Genomic DNA, 14,598 nt, shown 5'->3' on the forward strand with positions numbered 1-14,598 from the left:
ACTGACGAGACAACAACACACACACGCAACACCTGCCGGACTGGTCTGAGCAGTTTTCCTGCAGGGTCTTTCTCACACTAATGGAAACGAGGAGCAGAGATCAGATCAATAGAAATTTCCACAGTGCGGGCCTGTGAAATGTTCTCGTCCCATTTGTTAATGCAGAGACGGCAGAGAGCAGGGCTCCGGCTGAGGGGATGCAGTCTGTCGATGAAGTGTAATTCCCATAATGATGACTGGTAGGTATTGGAGACACACTCTATCATCGCTTCCCATTAAGCCCCCCCCCCCCCCATGTCCTTCCAGGATGTGACCACTTCCTTTACTATTGGGGAGCAGGGTGTTGCTGGCACAGTGACGCTGCAAGTGTTCATCAGTCACCACAGAGGCAGCAGAAAAACCGGATTTAATCCGGTTCTGCGTCCATGAGGGCAGGGCCATCAATCTCAGCGCTACATGACACTCACATGCCGCTTACACTGCTCCCTCTCTTCCTGACTCAACCTCCTGCCTCTTAATATCTGCCTGCCGGCACCGCTAAAGCTAATTACAAGTTACATCTTGTTTGGATGAAAACATGAAAACAACAGTTTGTAGTTTTAGGGGGAGTGTGTGCTGGACTATTGTTGACTTTCTGAACGTTATTTATGAGCTTTGGTGGTGTTGTCAAGCAGATTTTGTTACCTTTGGACAGAGCCATGTGAGCTGTTTCCCACAGTTTCTAGTCTTTATGCTAAGCTAAGCTGCTCCTGACTGTAGCTTTAAATTTACCAATAACATATTAGTAGTGTCAATGTTCTCATAACATTTTCAGCAAGAAAGCAAAGACATGTTCTCAAAATGTCTCAAAAGTATTCCTTTAACACTTAACTTATAATCAAAATGTAAATACTATAATATGATATCTTCTATAATATTGTAATATAGAGAAAGAGTCCATTTTGCTCACATGGTCAGTAGTTTTACCTTTAAAATACATATTATATAATACCTTTTACTGTAGTTTTACTGTAAAATTTCTTAATGCAGTCTTTTTCTTGTATTCAAGTATTTTTACATGTGGTTGTTACATTTTTTTAAGTTAACATGTTCTCCACGTGCCTGCGAGGCTTTTCTCCGGACGCTCCGGCTTCCTCTGACAGTCCAAATACGCGTGTATTACTTTACGTTGGTGATTTCAAATTGGCTGTGAATGTGAGTGTGAATGGTTGTCTGTCTGTCTGTGTTGGCCCTGTGACGGACCGGCAACCTGACTTGGGTGTACCCCAACCTTTGGACGAAGTGCGCCGGGATAGGCTGTAGAGACCTTATCCGCGATAAAGCGGGTTTAGATCAAGATTGGGATGGATGGTTGTTACGTCTGCTGAATTTTTGCTGGCTTCATGTTGGAGGAAAAATGTCTCTCTCACACACAAACACTGTGTTCCAGGTCTGCCACGCAGACGTGTGTATTGCTGTATCTAAACCCGTAGAATCACAGCTCTGTCTTTTGGTCTCTGAGGTGTGTCTCGAGTGTCGTGAGAATCTGTGTCTTCTTGGTACAACTCTGTTTGCAATGGCTATTTGATTCTGTAGACCTTGAAGCTTTTTATTTTCCAGCCTGAGTGATATTTTTTTTTTTTGGTATATTATATTTGCTCTTGGAGAACCTGACTTCCATTTCTACACTTGTAATTATTATGCAACACTTTCTGGAAGTAAGTATTTCTGATTGTTACTTTAAAGTGTTGTAGCAGCCTTTTCTTGGCAGTTTAAGTTCCCTTGTTGAAAAGGTTTTGTGCCACCTCTATGTTACTCCTTCTGTTCCCCTTGATACTTAAGTGAGGTCATAACAGTGGTATCTACTTTTACTTGGGTAAAGGATTTTAATTCTACTTCTATCAGTGACTATTTGGAGCTGGGACAACGTATTAGCACCCATACGCTCAAAAAACTTAAACAAATCCTGCTCAGTGGACTACACCAGTCGTCTTTCCACATTTCAAAAAAATAAATCCAATTATTCATAATCTGTAACTATAACTGTTAGTCATATTGGTTGCTGATTTGGGCGGAGTCAACGTACATCACATTTAAAAGGAGATATGTTTACTGTAACCTGGTTTAAAACTATAAATTAAAAACCATGCCACATAAATATACTGTTATCATACTTCAGTCTTCTTCTGACCGACAACGCAACTTAAATCTGGTCATATACTATATCCTGTTTTGTTTATTTATTGGGCCCCTACACAAATGTCACAAAACCATTAAAGAGTGGACATTAGGTCTGAGGACCATTTTGGCTTAAAAACCTTCTGGTCATGTGGTCATGAACGACAACAATCACACTGAATATATAAAACAATTACGTCATAAAATATCCTACACGTGTGTGCGTGCGGTGGGCATGAGATGCTTTAGGGTGTGTCGACTGCAGACTGAAGCAGGGGATTCCCCCTCTTAACACGGGATGACACGAGCTCAGAGATGAGCAGCTCCTAAAGTAGGGATATCGCCGCATTTAAATCACTTCAACGTCTTAGCAATAAAACCTCTGAACTCTGGATTAATACGTCACCGTGTCATGCATCGGGGCTCATGACATTTTACCTTTGTTGAACATTTCAAGCTCTTCCTTTGTTAATACTTAACAGTTGTAAGCTGTTGCCGTACTGCATGAATCATACTGCAAATGAATTATGTACTTGCTGTGCAGGCAGCTGAACAGCAGGGCTTCACAGTAACAGCCCTCTGTCATCCAAACATCTGGAGACTGTGACTTGGCCTGCTTCTGGGGCACTGCTGGAGAGAAAAAAACAAAAGCTTGCAAACTCTACTTGCCCCCTCTCCTCCTCAGGATACAAAAGGAGAACAACTCAACGTCTGAAGAGCTTTCAAACATCCCTCCGTAGCAGAAATTGCGGACAAAATTGTGATTTTCCACAAATGAAATCACGCTTCTCCAGTTTGTTGTTTCTGAGGATAAACACCTGACAGTCTTTGAAAAGAAGCTCAATGAACAATATGTACAGATTCATCTGAGGAAATTTCCACAATCTTAAAGACCTCTGTATTAAAAAATATTCAGTCCACTGTATTAAAAAAAAGTTTTTTAACACACATCTCAAATTGTGCTTGAATCTCCTAATGCAGGTAGCCAGAAACTACATCCATCCTTTCTCTAATGTAATGGCACACTGCGGCCTTTGGTTTACATCAGCCTTCCTTGTTATGCAACATTTAAATACTATGAGAGAGATGAAACATTAGAGCCACGGTTACAGACCTTTTACCAGGATTAAAAAGAGGATCACAGATTTTACATCATAGAATATTTCATAAGTGAAATCAAGACTAATGAGAAAGCAGATTTTTTTTTTACTTTCAGCCCCAACAAAAAAATACTACCAATAAAACTGACTTAACATCATGAGTCGAGAAGAGGCATCCATCTCTATTTATCTATTCTAAACCAAACAAATGGAAAGGAATCATAAATATTTCACTCCCTGTATGAGGATGTGGGCAAAAATACATAATTTCATCATCCACAGAGGAGCAGCACTCTCCTCCTGGCAGGGAAGCTTCCAGAGAACAAAGCCTGAAGATCACTGTTACTGTAAGTGGATCATGTACTCTGAATAAGGCATAAATCATGTTATTGCTCATTTAGCCTCGTCCGGAAGCCGTGTTCTGATTGGCTGACGGGGAGACAGGGTGGGGTTGGATGCTGAGAGAGGCTCGGGGTTTGGTTACAGATCTGCTCTGACTGCAGCTGCTCGCTCTGCAGGCTCAGCCCTGCACTCTTACTCTTTTATGACACCTTCACATTTCATCAAGATGAATAGAGGATGTGTGGTCAGTCCGACCCGCTGAACACCACCACCATATGTATGGGAGTACATACAGCACCAATACGCACACAGAAAAAAATCTGCTTCATTGCATGCACATATGCTTCTCTGGCGTCGTAGCTGGGTGTCCTGCGGTGGACAGACAGATGACACACTGTCCTTGTGTTCCAATCTCTTCGTCCAAGCTCCATAGGCGGCTGTCCGCATGCACATATGCACATACACACACATCTACAGAGATGGGCAAATAGGAACCAAACCACCAACTGTGAGGAAGCCTTTTGCACATATATACCTGACAAAGCATGTGATTCCCAGTTTATGTAAAACCACATTATCAAAAGGATCAGAACATACTGGGCAGGCACAAAACCAACTGGGAAAGAACATACAGTCCTGAAATTAATTCTGGCCAGCAAGGGAAAAAAACAGGCCGGGCCCACCTCTTCAGTGACTAATTTGTTTACTTGCTCCGAATGAGTCTTTTCATTTGTGTATTCGGATGCTCGTTTCCGCAATTTAGCACAAATTAAAGTGCAGAGAGGTCTCCCTGCACGAGGTGCCGATGGCTGGTGATAAAAGTGTCTGCTCCGCTGGTGTTGGATATGAGCCAGCCGACGCCGGGACACTGCCCTCTCTATTCTCCCATCGATGTCACGGTGCAGCAGAGCTGAACCTCACGCTCTCACGTGAGGAATCAACTCTATTTGTGTGTGTATTAGACTACAGTTCAGTTTTTAATCAGCAATAATTTATGTTTTTGACCACCTCTGGTCACCATTGTTCGGTGCTTTAGAACAGCGATTTGCTAACTGTATTGTACATTTATTGATTAGTAGACTGGCAGGAAACTGATTGTCGACTATACAGAATGAGTGGAACAATGCTGTGTCTTATTCGTAGTCTTATTGGGCTTACACTTGGTCTAAATGCTCACGTCAGCATGCTAACATAATGACAAGACATCCCGGCGTCACACTAACGCATGAAGTACACCCATCAGTCCACTAGAGGTCACCGTGTCAGTTTCACAGTTTTGTTTTGCCAAGAAAACCACGTGGTTACGGTTAGGAGGAGATTTCTTTAAAGAAATCCACATTGTTCTCAAACTCAAACCTTGGTGTCCGGGGTGAAAGTCCGATGTTTTAACCTACAGTGATGATTTCCATCACACGACGTTCATCACATGACCAGTGTCGACTTTTCTATCGTCTTCAGGGCTGGTTGGTTGATTACACACTTTTCCGTAATACTGGGCTGGACAATGGCTGGACAATGGCTAACCTAAGCTAAAATTAGCTTAGTGTGTTAGTGTGTTAGTGTGTTACCATGTTAATGTTTCATAACACAACTGAGGCTGTCAGGAATTAGATTTGCAAATATTTATTTATGAACCAAAGTAAGGGACAATAAAGATTTTGGACACCATGGTAGCGCTCGAGTAAAAGTCAGGGGATCAACAAAGGGATAGGAATCAATTCTGTACCAAACTTAGCAGCAAGCCTAGTAGCAACCCATTTAACAGTTGCTATTTATGTCTGGGCTAAAGTGGTGGATCAATCAACGACATAAAGCCATGCTGGTCGCAAAAAATTGCCAAACATTCTTAAGATTTGCTGCCTATCTTTGAGGTAAACTGAATGTATTTGGGTTTTAGGCTGTTGTTCGGACAAAACAAGAACTCTAAAAATCTCATTTTAGGCTTATAAGAAAAATTATTTAGCGATTTATTGAGAACATATTCAGCTGATTAATAATTAGAAAAATAGGCATTGGTTGCAGATACGATCTGAAAATATGCGATTCCACAACCTACAAAATCCTGGACTTAGTGCTTCAATGCTTCTATTAGACATCGTTACAAATGGCCAGTTTGTGAATCCATTAAACCTCAAAGCCTCCCAGCAGAAGGCGGATTTAAATCAGATATGTATCTGCTTGTAATGGAGAGTTTGACAATAACCCCCATGTTTGTCTGGATCCAATCTCAACTTCAATATCATCCCCCCCAGACGCCGCATAATTTCATTCTGCTGTAATACGAACATAGCTATCTAACGACCCTCCAGCCATTAGTCATCACAATGCCTCCACCGAGCTCTGGGTGATCAGTGTGAGCGGCATCATCTCTGCCCCTCTGCGCTCCAAGCCTGACAAACGCTCCTTCTGTCCAGGCTCAAAGGAAAAGCAGGAGGCCATTAACGTGCAGGGCAGACTGAGATGGGAAGGGCCTGGCACCATGCGAGAGCAGCTACTTCTCCTCTCTGCTATGCTACGCTCCAAATCCATCTGGCCTGGTAGCTGCATACACGCCCACAGTGGAGAGGGGTTACCGTGTTACACTGCAGGATTTTCTGCCAGATCATCGTGCGTTATGTGTCACTTATAAAGTGGCCGGTAAAGAAAGACAGAAGAAGAAATAGAAAGGACGCAGAGAGAAAGTGTAAGCAGCGCTGCTTTATCGTTTTAAGAACAGTCGTCTGTGCGGCCTGAAGTGAGAGCAGGATCTGGGTTCACATGCTGAATCTGAGCAGGTGGGCAGTGTTTGCAGGGATAATGTGTCCACCGGGTTGTGGGAGTAGTGGATGAAGACAGAACTGCTGAGACAACAGCAAGAAAGGCGGCTTTCCTTTCTCAAACCAGACGCAAAGCCGGACAGCTCAGCTCATTAAATATTAAACGCCTCAGTATGTGGTCAGTCGTAAACCTTTTCTCTAGCAGGGAGTGGATATTTGACAAACAGGACATGGATCCACAGTTATCAAACACAAAGTCTTGTTACAAATGAAGGCCATACAGGAGGTTACAGATCAGCTTACAGTGAGACTGCACAAGGAAACACTGATCCGAGGAAGCCCATTAAGTAGAAGCTAACAAAAATCCAATATCCCTTTAATAGGACTGAACACATCAGGAAGACCAACTGCAGACAACAGAAATGATTGAGATGAACAACTGTAAGCAGCTATTTACAACAAATGTTTACTGGTTCAATGTGAGGACTTATTAATTTGTAATACACAATAGTGGCCTGAAGATATTTGAATTTAGTTGCTTGATAAAACAAGCTATTTCAACACATGGCCTCGAGTTGTGGGAAGTACAGATTTATTTCTCGCTGCTGTCTGACATTTGTGATTGAGAAAATAATCACCACCTTGACCAATTATGAAAATACTTGCAGCATTTTGCAACAAATATTTTCATTTACAAATAATGCAGATTTTTTTTTTCTCAATTTAAACGATTAATTGTTGCTGAAAAATATCCATCACAAGGCCCCAGAAGCCAAAGAGATGTCTTCACGTGTTTTGTTAAGAAACTTTGGGGTTTTATGTATTATTAAAAATTGACTGAAAATGAATAAACCTTTTATTATAACAGTTGCAGATTTGAGTTTCTTATGACTAATCGATTAAGTGATCGAGTTGGGAATAGTTGGATAAGGATATAGTCTCTGGACTGGCAGCTATAGAAATACTTTGGATTTTTGTGTTGGAAAAAGGCAGAGTGAGTTATAAAGACTTGTGGAGCAGATTTTTTTTTTTTTTACACAATCTATATTTCGACTTACTCGAAAGCGAAGAATAGAGAGCAGGTCCCGACGATGAGGAAGAGGGTCAGGTAGAAGACTCCCTTCTGCCGGGCCATCATCACCCGTCCGTCGCAGCAGAAAGTGTTTTTTCCCGGGAGCTTCTCCCATTTTCGCACCTTCCGCGTTATCATCACCGCCGACATGGTGTCCTCCTTTCAGATCTCTTTGGCTTTAATGGAAGTTGTTACACCGCAGACACCAAACTGATGGAGAGGTTTATATTCTTTAAAAATACTGTTCGGACTTACTCGGGGATTTGAAAGACTTGTGCACAGAGAGGCGGCTCGGAAGCATTTTTTTTATTATTTTTTTTTTTCCCTTTTAGGTGTCGCAGTCACATCATCAATGTTTCCTAATCCATATTATTGCCCGTGTTCGCTGCAGCAGGTCATCCTCACGGTGCGCTTCCTCCGACAAATAATCTCAACCCCTTTCACGGTCAAATTACCAGAAATTCCTCCGAAGGCTTGCGGCAGATGTTTCCCGGCAGAAGCTCGACAGTCCAGCGGCTGTTGCATCGGGAGAGCGGACCTTGACCGGTTGACATTCATATCATCTCCATAAATCATAAATGGTCGTAGAGGCGAGCCGCGGCGCGTTCGCACACACCGGACTGTGACCGTGACCAGGAAGCCTTCATTCAAAGAACAATCCCCCCAAAAAGAAGCGACATAATCGGCTGTGTGGAGGGGAATATCTGGAGCTGGTTGATGTGCTTTTTTTTTTTCTTTTTTTTTTTTTCTCCCCGCAGGATGCCAGCTCTCGGGTTCAGTCAATGGCAGCAGGAAACACGCCTAGATTGAAATGTCTAATCTTAAAGGGGCAGGACAGGTGGAAACAAGGAACAAAGGACATACCTAGTGGTCCTGTTTAGATCATATTCATATGATAAACTGCTCCTTTTGTCCTCCTGCCCAGGGGAGGAGACGTGTCCTAATGAAATTAATTAGTAAAAGACAACCAGAAGCATTAATGTCTCAGGAGAGAAGAGGTAAACACTGGAGAGGTTTGTCTTTACATCCATATCCAGGACTATTACAATCTTCTGTGTTTTTAGTATTTTGTTTTGAATATTAGGTTTATGTATATTTTTGCCAGTAAAATGTAAGAAAATGTGTATAAAATGTGTATAACAGAACACAACTCAACTTTTCCAAATTTGGCCGAGCAAATTCTTTTTATTTTATTCAATTTCAGCCAAAATACTTTGGATATTTGTTATGATGTCGCATGGTCCCTGTGTTTTAGATACAAATTTAAGGGAAAAAAGGATTAATCGTGATGATAAATCAGAGCAAACAGCTGGTACTGGTTTCCCACATGAGCATGTGATGTGACATTTTCACTTCTGGATTTACTAAAACACGTAATGTGAAACAAATGTCATCGACAGTATATGTCAGGCAAAATACAATTCTGTGGGGGATTTTAACGTGTTTACAATATATTCCCGCTGGCGTTCAGTACTGTAAATGGGAGTTGGAGAGGAATATTTTGTCCACAGCTCCATTCAGATGTGTACTGTCTCAAATTTTTAAACAAGATTGTTTTACTGATCATAAAATTACAATATGTTGATTTTCAGGACTGAAGTTTAGGACTGAAGTTAGGCTACAATTTAACATATTTGGCATCAATTGGTGCAGTTTTCTGCTAAAAGGCACAGGTTTTGATGCTAGTTTGACTTGTAATGATGTCATAAGTAGTCAGGGAAGCTTCTTGCTTAATATTTAATAATAATAATACTTTTCAGGATACTCAAAGATGCTTAAATATTTCCACGTTAAGGTCATTTTTAATGAAAGGTTGTCATCATTGATTTTGTACTGATGGTATCTGACTGTGCCCCATTAAGCTCGTCCTGTAGAAAGGCAAACTGGGTTAAATGACACATTTCTTTACCTCTGCTTTTTGATTTTTGTAACTGTTTTGTCAACTCTGCATGAACTTTTGATCTAAAGTCTGTGTGGTTTTGTTGATGCTGGTCATTCAAGATACATTGCAGTCCCGTGCCAAGTATCTTCGGGTAAAACCATAAAAAGTAATGTTGCAATGGCTAAATATTTTCTCAGCTCAGTCATGCAGTTGTTAGAGTCTCCTTGTTGGTACGCAGAGGCCAAACAAGAGGGCAGCCGGACCATAAACGGTCCAGATAAAGAACCAAACGTCCTTCACTATCAGTCCGTCCTGACATTATCTACAACAGGTAGAAAGGCAACTGTACATATCCTTCAGTAAGGATCCCTGTTGCTTTATAAGAGGAGGACATTATTCACACATGACCTGTCAGAAGTTGCTTTGACCAAACTGCCAATTCAGGTTCAACTCACCAGCTAAAACACTAAATGTATACTTAGACGTGACGTTTCATTACATGAGGAAAGATGACAAAGGGTAGCAGGGCTGACGTCACGTGTCTTACAAAGTCAAAAAAAAAAAAAAACTGCATCAAGATTGAATTTTCTATTTAAAAAAAAATCTGCCTATCTGAAGTGTGTCAGTGTTAGAGAAGCAATGACAAACATTAATGTTACTTTAGTTTCACCTTTTTATATTATATTAACTAACATTACTCACCTGAGTTTTCTCCAATCGGTCGCCATCTATCGGTTTCAACGAGCAGCGTCTTCAAACTAATAAACATGATGATTTTGCGCCCTGTTTGTCGTTCAGTTGCAAAAAAAAAATGTAGTGTAAATAAAAAGCCGTCAACTTAAAAAAATGTTCTTCTTCAGCGCCATAAAGTTTGAACCGTCGCAGGAGGACATTTAGCCGCTTTTTGACTGAATAAAGTTTTGTTTTATCAAACGTCCGTCCTGCAAAATAGTCCGACTAGAAACATGCGTTGGTTGTTGTGCTTCCTGTAAATTTTTTTGTTGTCGACTAAATTATCACTCACAAACCGTCAAACGTGAACAGATTGGATTTGTTTGTTTGTCTATAAATGGGCGGTGTGCCTTGCCTTCGTGTGTTCCGGTGTCATGCACAGCAGTCCAGGTAATCTTCCATCTCGTGAGTGAGTTAGAAATCTGCTTATGCCAAGTTAGCTGGCAGCTAGCGTAGGAACCACAGGCACTGATGGGAACAGAAATGCTCTTTCGTTTGAACATGTTCTCTGTGGCTGCTTGGAATAAGTCTTGACATATCTACCGTGCATCTTAATCTTACAGGAGATGTCTACAGTCCAAAGGAGCTCTTGACTCGAGTTTGTGTTTAGTGAAAGACTCAGATGGGACAGTCCTTTTACCCGTTTTACGATCCTGTCTGTCACAACTTGATCTGCAATCTTTTAGAACCACGTTGGCTTCAGACAGTGCTTGTGAACTAGTATGGAGTCAGGTAATTACAGCTGAACGAAGTACTATTAGCATTGCACTGCACTATACTGCAGCTCTGACATCTTTTTTTTGTGTGTGTGTCTCCTGTTGTGCAGTCTCCTTTGCAATCAAAGAAAGAAAGAGGAAGGAGCAGGTGTAACAAACTGGAGAAAATCCTCCAGCAGATGTTGGAGTCTTGTGGCGAAAGATGGACGGAGGAGCAGAGGGGGGACCTCCCTCACAGCTTCCAGCGGCATGGAGACCTCGTCCTGCTGGGAGACAACTGTTTTACCCTGCCACTGTGGAAGAAAATGGGTACTGTTCTCAAACCTGACCACACCTCTCTTTATGGCACTAAGTGTACAACATAATTCATTTGGACATTCATTGATTGATTTTTTTTTTTTTTTTTTTTTTACTAATTTAGATAATCAGTTATGGTGTGCTGTAGCCAGAGGACTGGGCGCAAAGCGTCTGGCAAAGATGAGCCGAATATCCAGGGATGGATTTAGGTCTCCAGAGGTGACAATGCTGTTAGGAGAGCACAGCTGGGTCCAACATGTGGACAATGGTATCAGGTAAATTTCAGGAATAATCAGTCTTTTATTTGCTGCTGATTTACTTACTGAATAGGTCATGGGGATATGACACGACTTAAACATACCTTCTTCACCCTTTCACTTTTTTTGTTTTCAGGTATGAGTTTGATGTTACCAGGTGCATGTTCTCAGCTGGAAACATAACGGAGAAGCTCCGCGTGGCTGGATTTGACTGCAGAGGAGAGACTGTGGTGGATTTATATGCAGGTAGTAAAACACAAGATACTAAATAAACCCTTTTTTTGTACTTCAACATCTCGTTATTTGGACTAATAAACACATGTACAGTATTATAAAATATAACACAGACTTTGTGTGAATGCCACTTTTTGGAGGTTAAAAGTTTCCTGGACATGAAATAAACAAAGTCCCAGACTGAGGACATTTCTTGAATTTTGAATTAAGTCCAGGTGCATCTGCGATCACAACCCACCAAACTGTCTTATGTCATTTCAGCTGTATGCTAATTAAACATAATCTGAAGTATGATGTAAATTGTTGTGTAACTATTACATCTGTATCAGGTATCGGATACTTCACTCTCCCGTATCTGGTACATGCGAAGGCCAGTCACGTTCATGCCTGTGAGTGGAACCCCGATGCTGTCGAAGCTTTGCAGAAAAACCTCGAAGCAAACCGAGTGTCAGACTGTTGCACGATTCACCGCGGAGACAACCGCCAAGTAAAGTGGTTTTACATCCAATCCTTACTTCTGGCGCTACATTCATTGTTTACACAATACAAGATCCTTCGATCTGTCTCCCAGCATCTCCCCGTATTTCACTGCGTGGATGAAAGTGTTGACTCACCCCCCTCTAGTGGTAGTGATGGTGCCAGAGATGATCCCCATCTCCACTGATCAATAAAACAAGCATCTAAATCTATAGACACATAATTGTAATCACAGTTTTTTTGTGATATAACATTTAACATTTAACATATAACATTTAACAATTGATTTCAAAATGTTATGAGTGGAGTTTTGTCATATTTACGTAAATACATTCATCACATTACTGATGAAGGTTGAACGTTGTAAATTAATAAATATTCCAGCAGTCAGTGAGATGGTGTGTGTGATCTTTTTTAACCATATCTCACATTACTAACATCATCTAAGAGTTAAATTTCAATCTATTAATTGCCCTGAAACTTGGACTACATCAACTAAATAACAGCAAATCAAACTGTTTGTGGCTGTTATAACTGTGTAACAACCAGTGGCTTAATTTCACAGTCTAAAGATGTTTTTGCAGAATCCAAAGAACAATTATTATTTTTTATTTTTTTTAATAGTTGCAGTGTTCTTTGGTTTCAGCAGATACTTTATTTCTTGCTCAGTCTGATTCTTTAGTCTTGGTTTTGCGTTTGCTTTTTGTGAAGTCTGGTATAGTTGTAAGCACATTTCTGGCAGTCATGAAAAAATGTCCACTGATTACAAAACATTCTTGGCACTTCATCGTTCTGTACTATCCCATTTTATCCCAGTTTCTCTGCTTTATAATCCCATTATACATCATTTATTCTGCATCTTTGTTTCAGAACAGCAGAAAAGGAGAAATTGTTAAGAAATGTTGCTTTCATCAGGACTCAGAAGCATGTGTTCAAAGATGTTTTGAACCCTGTAGCTGTAAAAATCGAATCAACTTTGTTGCAAAGGCTTTTGGAAAATGAGTTTAGTATACAGTATTAAAGAGCTTTTTCTTATTGTACTTTTTTTTTTCTTTTTTTTTCAGCTCAAACTGCGTGATGTTGCTGACCGTGTAAACCTGGGTCTCATACCGAGCTCTGAGGACGGCTGGCTGGTTGCCTGTCGCCTGCTGAAGAGAACGACTGGTGGCATTTTACACATTCACCAGAACGTGACCTCGCCGTCACAGAACACTGCAGCCAACGATGGCACCCAGAGGGATTCTGGGAAGAAAGCCGACATGGAGGTGTGGCAGGCCTGGGCCGATGACACAGCAAACCACATCGCTTCTCTTTTAAGGGACCTCTCTGGTGCACTGTGGACAACGGCCATCCAGCACATAGAGCATGTAAAGTCATACGCGCCTCATGTTCACCACGTTGTGCTGGACTTGGAATGCAGACCGTCCTGAATTAAAGATGTGATCACAGATGCTGCTGCAGTTGCTTTATTCTAGAGAGGAAATAGAAGTTTCCAGAGCAACCGAACACTAAAGTATCTGGTTTGACCGTCAGGTTGGGAAATGAGCTGCTGCAGTGTTTTTATAAATTTTTATTTATCCAGGAAAAGTGGATTGTGCTCAAATTCTGCCTTATGATTATGTTCCTCTAATCACATATGGCAGCTGTCCAGGGATACTACAACCACAGCCTTATTTGTTGGTCACTGGTGCACATGGTTGTGTTCGATCACCAGACTTCTAGCCTGATTCACTGGATGTAGGATGTTGGAGTAAACCTACCACTGGCCAACTAACTCAGGCAACATTCTCCTCCTTTTCTACTATCCATGTGTTACCATTTTTACAAATCTCCATAGCAATGGGAAACAACAACAACAACCTCCAATCAGCAGCCTACATGTTGAAAATGGCAAGTTTTAATAAAGAGTAGGATCATAACTTGCTTGCTTGTTTGTTTTGGTCTTTTGCAGGGATTTAAACATTTTAATGCCAGGACTCACCTCCCCACATGCAAATGTTCCACCGAAACAAATTCCCCCCTGACCCTATTTTGTAAGGGTACCGCCACTGCATCCTAGACTAAGGCGATTGGAATTGGTTTAAATTCATACAAAGAAGCAGAGAGGATTTTCCCCCCTATTCCAGAATAATACAAGGGTGCAGTCAGACCATTCTTCAGCTCTAGCAAAACATAAAGAGTTAGATCTGGCTATGTGAGATTAAGTTCTTAAACTACAATATCCTTCCTATTAAACTACAGTACTCACATATTTGGCATGATTCTAAATATTAACCTCTTCAAGAAATAAGACAGAAACATGTAAAGATACAGTATTCAATATATCTTTGGAATTTCTGCTTAGACACAACTGAATTAAAGGAGACGCCCAAATAAACGAGTGAAGAGGCAGAAAGAAGCTTCCAAACAGAGAGGTCAATGAAAGGTTTCATGAGTGTGGAAGTTATGTGATTCATATGATATGATCTTCACAGTCAACAGGTCTGAACACAGTTGAATAGATATGAGAGGTTTGGACCCAAATAAGGGAATATCTTCTGGATGAATGAGGTTTATCCTTCCAGTAGAAATCAATG

The 14,598-nt window shown here is 41.1% G+C and overlaps 2 protein-coding genes across 4 annotated transcripts in view; one reads left to right on the plus strand and one right to left on the minus strand.

The window, feature by feature from the left end:
* The window catches only part of zdhhc9 (zinc finger DHHC-type palmitoyltransferase 9), a 29,444-nt gene extending 21,206 nt beyond the window's left edge, over nt 1–8,238 (minus strand). Inside the window, exon 1 of one of the 2 annotated variants that reach the window (XM_069171860.1) lies at nt 7,414–8,238. In XM_069171860.1, coding sequence (XP_069027961.1) covers nt 7,414–7,577 — 164 coding nt within the window. In that variant the 5' untranslated portion in view covers nt 7,578–8,238. The remainder of the gene's footprint in view (nt 1–7,413) is intronic. The other variant, XM_069171861.1, reaches the window with a different exon arrangement.
* trmt12 (tRNA methyltransferase 12 homolog) lies at nt 4,359–13,935 on the plus strand. 2 transcript variants are annotated; one of them, XM_069171859.1, is made up of 7 exons: nt 4,359–4,528; nt 10,605–10,773; nt 10,868–11,066; nt 11,179–11,329; nt 11,448–11,557; nt 11,875–12,032; nt 13,087–13,935. In XM_069171859.1, the coding sequence occupies exons 1-7, from the start codon at nt 4,491–4,493 to the stop codon at nt 13,450–13,452; spliced, it is 1,191 nt and encodes a 396-aa protein (XP_069027960.1). In that variant the 5' UTR covers nt 4,359–4,490; the 3' UTR covers nt 13,453–13,935. The 2 variants fall into 2 exon arrangements, with proteins under 2 accessions (XP_069027960.1, XP_069027959.1); XM_069171858.1 differs by lacking the exon at nt 4,359–4,528 and adding an exon at nt 9,869–10,431.
* Nucleotides 13,936–14,598: the final 663 nt, after the last annotated feature.

Source organism: Embiotoca jacksoni, unplaced genomic scaffold, assembly GCF_022577435.1.
Source record: "Embiotoca jacksoni isolate LCO1_2020_lvr unplaced genomic scaffold, fEmbJac1.0.p SCAF_5, whole genome shotgun sequence".
NCBI classification, from domain to species: domain Eukaryota; kingdom Metazoa; phylum Chordata; class Actinopteri; family Embiotocidae; genus Embiotoca; species Embiotoca jacksoni.